Source organism: Meleagris gallopavo, chromosome 11 (assembly GCF_000146605.3).
Source record: "Meleagris gallopavo isolate NT-WF06-2002-E0010 breed Aviagen turkey brand Nicholas breeding stock chromosome 11, Turkey_5.1, whole genome shotgun sequence".
Taxonomy (NCBI): Eukaryota; Metazoa; Chordata; class Aves; order Galliformes; family Phasianidae; genus Meleagris; species Meleagris gallopavo.
The window spans coordinates 9025043-9030955 of record NC_015021.2 but is presented as its reverse complement, the minus strand read 5'-3'; the positions used below and the strand labels follow the sequence as shown (position 1 = coordinate 9030955).

General features: G+C 56.6%; 1 protein-coding gene across 1 annotated transcript; it reads right to left on the bottom strand.

The window, feature by feature from the left end:
- Positions 1-449: 449 nt before the first annotated feature.
- PTTG1IP (PTTG1 interacting protein) lies at positions 450-5756 on the bottom strand. The gene is made up of 7 exons (XM_031555076.1): positions 5718-5756; positions 4627-4785; positions 3355-3463; positions 2403-2505; positions 2230-2295; positions 1860-1906; positions 450-1162 (listed from the first exon to the last, which is right to left on the bottom strand). Exons 1-7 carry the CDS (start codon positions 5754-5756, stop codon positions 1119-1121), a joined length of 567 nt encoding a protein of 188 aa, XP_031410936.1. The 3' UTR covers positions 450-1118.
- Positions 5757-5913: the final 157 nt, after the last annotated feature.

Sequence of the window (5913 nt, the reverse complement as noted above, 5' to 3'; positions counted from 1 at the left end):
GGAAGCGCCGTGAGCGAGGGGCGGGACTCCGAAGGAGGGAGGGGCGAAGCACGGCGGCGCGGGCCCGGTCTTATGGCGCCCCCTCGCGGGCGTACCGCAAACATCACCCCGCGCTCAGGAGCCGTGCCCGGGGCTGCAGGGTCCGCGCTTTTCGCGAGCGCCACGTGTGCCGCCAGCCCCACTTGGCTTTGTCACACAACTGCATCAGCGGATGCTACCGCATGCACGCAGGGCTCCTTTGTACTGCAAATCCTCTTCAGCCCACTGTAAGCCCCGATCCTGGGTTCCTCACAGGACATAAATACATAGCCCTGTGGCCCAACTCTCCTTGCACAGAAGAAACTCAATCCTACCCCTGCCCGCCCTCCCCTGCTCATTGCCACAGTGGCACCCAGGCTCAGCTGACAGCCACACTTGTAGGGAAGCAGAATGAAGCGTTCACACTGGGATAGTAATCAAATCAATTTAATACGTCTTTACCCTACTGCATATGCATCAGAACCCCACCGTATTGCTATCAGCAACAGGCACTGAGCCCAGGAGATGATCAAGAAAGGCACAGAGGTAGAGGGGCTGTGGAGGGATCCTGGATTAGTTGCAAGTGAAGTGTGCATGTAGGCCTGCCCCCAGAGGCCCAAGGCAGCTAGAAACCAGCGCTGTGACAGGGTGCTGGTGTGTGGGAACATGCATGCAGCTGGAGACAGCCAGGCCACCCCCGAGTCACTTCCACACAGAGGGAGATGATAGCCTCACGCTGCACGTACCCAGCTTTGCATGAGAAGGAAGACACACTGGGCCACTCAGGACCTCAGCCAGGCACCGTATTGCATTGTGCTGGGCTGCCACCCCCAGCTGGGTTAAGGAGGAGTGTGAAGCCCAGCACTATTGCCACCAAGTTTTCAGGCACAGAATGAGGTTTCAGCCTGACCTGGCGCTGATGGCTGGCTGCCTGCAGCAAAAGCCCAGGGCAAACTGAGAACTGGAGTAGGGAATGGGGGAGTCACTGAGCAGGGCTCATGGCAGCACGTTGCACCATAGGGGTCTCCTGGAATGTGACCCAGAGGGAGGTGGGTCCACAAGGAGGATGCCATTCACCAGGTGTGACAGATCCAGAGAGGCTAGTTCTCAAATTTTGCATAAGGGTTCTCCTCCTTGAACAGGCCTGGAAGAAAAGAGAGTCACGAGAGTCACTGAGAACCCCAGGAGCAGCACTCACTGCTCTGGGTGACAATTCTTTGCCAATCATCCTCTGCTCACCCTCCTGTTCTAGAATGTACCAGTGTCCTCCTGGAAGGCTGTGCCCACACCACCCCATCTCTTATGCCTCATGGGATACACATCAAGCAGTGTGTTCAGTCCTGAGCCCCTCACTACAAGGAGGGAGTGTGTCCAGAGGTCAGCAGAGCTGTGAGGGGTCTGAGGCACAAAGTGTGATGGGGAACAGCTGAGGGAACTGGGATGGGTCAGAGGCAGCTCAGGGGAGACCTCATTGCTCTGCAACTCCCTGAGAGGAGGTGGTGGTAGTGAAGTGGGGAAATTGGCCTCTACTCCCAGATTAACAGCAGTGGGATGAGAGGTGATGGCCTTAAGATGCACCATGGGAGGGTCAGGTTGGATTTTAGGAAAACATTATTCCCAGAAGTAGTGATGAGGCACTGGAAAGGTATGATCTGCACAAGGAGGTGGAGTCACCCACCTGGAGATGTTCAAGAAAAGGATAGATGTCACACTGAGGGACACAGTCTAGAGTAGTCAGATACATGGGTTGATGGTTGGAGTAGATGTCAGTGCTCCTTCCAACTTTAAACGATTCTACAATTCTAAAGCATAGTGCTATTTGCTAGTGCAAGCCACTGTACCGTATTTTCTTCGGATTTCATCATGCCGTGACTTCATCTCTGCTCTTCTGCAAGAAACAAACAGGAAAGAAACCACAAGTCAGTGACCAGCAGAACAGAGCCAAGGAGGAGCAGCTCCAGCTCCCAGCTCCCTCCCAGGCTGGGAAGCTCCATGCCGGCAGCTCTGCTCAGAGACTTCAGGCTGCTGGCCTCCCTACAGCCCCCCTCCCACAGGGGAGGAACTTCAGGGTGGATACACACCATCATCACAAAGCTGCACCCACAGATCCCAGCAGGGATCCTGCTTGCAGTACAGACCCTCATCAGAGGCTGCAGCACCACGCAATTGGCACAGCACTGGGTCAGCAGGCACAGGGCAATGTAACCTCACCTCTCCTCCTGGCGCACTCGCCTGCGCTCCCGCTCCCGGGCGGCTCGTTCATCCTCCTTGTCTGGCCTGGAGCAAAAAAGAGCCCATCAGCCCACACTGACCCACCTCCAGCAGCCCACAGCTGCACCTTAGGGACTCTTTGGGAGAACTGGGAACAGCCCACCGATACTTGCTTTTTGCTCTTTTTCTTACAACAGCAGCAGCAGCAAACAACAAGCATGACGAGGATCATTCCACCCACCACAGACATGGCAATGATCAGGGCTTCAAAATTCACTGCAAGATGCAACAAAACACACTTAGCACACCAGTGTACGATTGCCTGCTGACAACCAGACTGGGAGCATCAGTTGCTGGACTTGAGGCACGCGTGACAGCCTGAGAAAGCAAGACAGACATCATCTACAGGTGTGCTCAGTGTTGGCACCAGCATGAAGGCACCAGGCACGTTACTGCCAACCACAGTGCCTGCATAAAGCAGCCTCAGGGCTCACCCGAGGCAAGGCTGCTAGGCTGGAGGCCAGGTATTGGAAATCAGCAGCAGTAGGCAAGAAACCTAGCCATGCTTTTCACCTCCAACGGGAGTTTCTTCACCAGCAGCAGCCCCAAAATGCACAGCTCTGCAGGGCAAGCCAGGGCTTCACATGACCCTGCCCACACAACACTCTCCTCTGCCCGGTGATGAAGGCCGCAGTCACACACCACAAACACAGCTCACAGCTAATCTCCTGGAGGACTAATCACCCCCAAGGCTCGTTTTGCAAGGTAAGGAATGTGTTCTTCCACAATGAGACCTTTTATGAAGCTACTCACACACAAACTAGTATTTCAGGGTCTTACACAAGGTTCAGAAGATCACACAGCGGTGCTCACAAAGAGCAGACTCTCCCTCTGGGAGGTGTGGAAGCGGTTCTCACTCCCCCACGGGCAATGAGGACAGCCCGGCCTCCAGAACAACAGCTGGCCACAGTTCAGCTGTGCTGCACCATGGGGACGGGTGATGGAAACTGAGCCCCAGCTCGTTCCCCCACCACCCTGCTCCCCAAAACCCAGGCTTTGTCCATGCACCAGCGTGCCACTGTGGCCCAAAGGAGACACCAAGCAGACAGGTCTCCCTCCACTCACCCCAGCAGACACCCCAGCGTGCGGAGCGGAGTTCGCAGAGATCAGCAGAGGGGAGGATCCTCCGGACAGGGTATGGCACACACCTCCTGCTGCTGGCACACCACAGGCACTGCAGCATGGGAAAGCACAGCATTACTGCCAGCTCCTAAGTACCACAGCTACCCAAAGTGAGCGGCAGCAACCATTCTGTTCTGCAGCAGGTTCATCTCAGCAGGGAATGCGGGTGTGGGGAACGGAGATTTCCATAGCAAACGAAGATGCTGAGAGCGCTTCTCCCGGCTTGCAAGGAAGAATCATTAAATCCTTTGTGTTCATTCTGCCCAGATTTTTAGGGACAGGAAGGCCTTTCTGTACCCCTTGGTACAGAACTGCTGGTACAGAAGATGCCCACCTGTGCCATCACTGCTCCCTCCCAGCCAGACCAGCTGCAGTGCCTTCACTCAGCCAGCTCCAGCCCAAGAATCAGAATCCCTACAGGTGAACGTGAGTATCTTAGGGGTATTTTCCAGCCCTAACCCACCCCACCATGCCCAGCAACCACATCCCTCAGTGCCACATCTCCACAGCTCTGGATCACCTCCAGGGATGGTGACCACCACAACCTCCCTGAGCAGTCATGCCAGTGCTGCCCACAGCCCCCAGGCCAAGTTGCTTGGCTTTGGCCAGAACTTCCTGGCCAAGTCAGCAGTGAGGTCTGTCTCAAGCCCAAACTTCCTGCTTTCAAGGAAGAGTGGTGGAGGAGGTTTGCAGGAGAGCACACAGCCCACAGCTGCCACCCTGGCAGCCTATCCTACCCCCACACACCTGTGGTGTGGCTGCATACATCAGGAACACCAAGAGGAAAGCTAACTGCTCAAGTGGGAAGAGGCCTCTGGAAAGACCCTACCCCGATCTGCTGCATGCAAGGCAACCTGCAGAGCTCAGGGCACTCAACCAGCAAGCATCTGCTTGTCATGCTGGGCAGTCAAGTGCTCCTGCATTCACAGGACTCACCTGAGCACAAGCAGCAGCTCACATTCTTGAGGAGGAGCCCAGCATATTAAATGACTCAAGCAGCACACCATGAGACTCAATCACTTTCTAGCAGCCACTCCCTGAGCACCAATGGGGACTGGTCCTCACGTTACCATGGGCAGATGGGTGGTACCCACAATGTGCTTGGGGTAGGGACAAAGGAGCTCCAACAGGGAAGCAGCTCTTCATACAGCCCCCCAAAGCACACACTATGCTTCTGGACATTAGGGAGAAGTCAGAGTTACTCCAGCTACTTACAGTGACATTCTTCAGGCACTCCTCGCAGCTTCTGTTTGTATACTGCTGACATTCTGTAGAAAGGAGAACAGAATGAGACACCTGAGGAGCTTGTCTGTGTTCTAAGCTCTGTGCTCCTTGGAGCCTGTTTTTGTCCCACGCATTGCAGGGACCTGTGCCCTAGGACATGCTGCCACGCATTAAATGCTGCTCCCAGAGCTGCAGGCATGCCAACAGAGAGCCTGCTGCATCTGCAGTAGCACCCTGGCTCTGGAGACAGATGCTGCCCCATGCCCTCCAGAAGCCACCTGAGCTACAGCAGATAAGAGCTGATTTCAGGGAGACTCAAAGGCAAGCACTAGCCTGGCCCAAACTGACACAAAGCATCGAGCTGTTGGCTGCTCTGGATAGCTGAGCAGTGCTACAGATGGGCTGTCCAGAGACCTACTGGGCAGGGACAGACTGCATCATCCCCTACCACTGGGTGAGAGGGCAGCTCAGTCAAACAGAACCCAGACAAGGAAGTTGCTGTAAGGAAAAGCAGCAGAGAGGCAGAAAGGAGCAACTGCAGCCCCACAGCAGAGCAGCCCCCCAATAACTGCAGCACGAGGAGCAGTGCTTCACAAAGCCCCAGTCCTGAGGTGCCCCACGTGTGCGAGGAGCAGAGCTGCATGCTCCCCTTGCAGCTGGGAGGAAGCCTCAGCTGCGGCCCAGTGTCAACAGCCGGTCACATGCTCTGCACAGCCCTCCAAACAACCCAGCGATTTATTAACACGGCTCAGATAAGGCTGTTTATGCACCGCGGAGAGGCTGAGATTGCACGCTCCCCACAGCCCTGCAACGCTCTGGGAAGCCGCATCCTCCCCATTTCCCCAGCCAAGGCCGGGAAAGCATCACAGCCGTCGGGCTGCCTCGGCCCGTTTGCTTCCAGGGCGCTTGGAATCCACCCTTTTGCCCCGGGAGGCGATCGGACGGTTTACCACATCACCATCAGCACCGCTCTCCCCGAAGCATTCCCACTCGGGAGCTCCCAGCACTCCCAACCCCACGCCGCCCTCGCGGCTCTGTGGGATCAGCGCAGGACCCCAAACCCCGCGGCTCCAACCCCTTACCACCGCAGCAACCCAGCTCCCAGCAGCGACAGGCGTCATCTCAGCCCTCGACAGCCTCTCGCCGGCCACACGCCCGCTTCCTCCAGCTCACACTTGGCCACATTCTGCTTTCGGCAGCGGAACAGGAGGAAGGCGGCAGTCACGCCGCACCCACGCGCAGCCGCTTCCCGGAGCGGCCCCTACCCGCGACCACCGC

Coding starts and splice junctions, on each gene's coding strand:
- PTTG1IP (XM_031555076.1), bottom strand. CDS start 5,756: ATGACGCCTGTCGCTGCTGGGAGCTGGGTTGCTGCGGTG. Junction 3,464..4,626: donor AGTGCCTGAAGAATGTCACT/GTAAGTAGCTGG, acceptor CCCATGCTGCAG/TGCCTGTGGTGTGCCAGCAG. Junction 2,296..2,402: donor TGTAAGAAAAAGAGCAAAAA/GCAAGTATCGGT, acceptor TTTTTGCTCCAG/GCCAGACAAGGAGGATGAAC.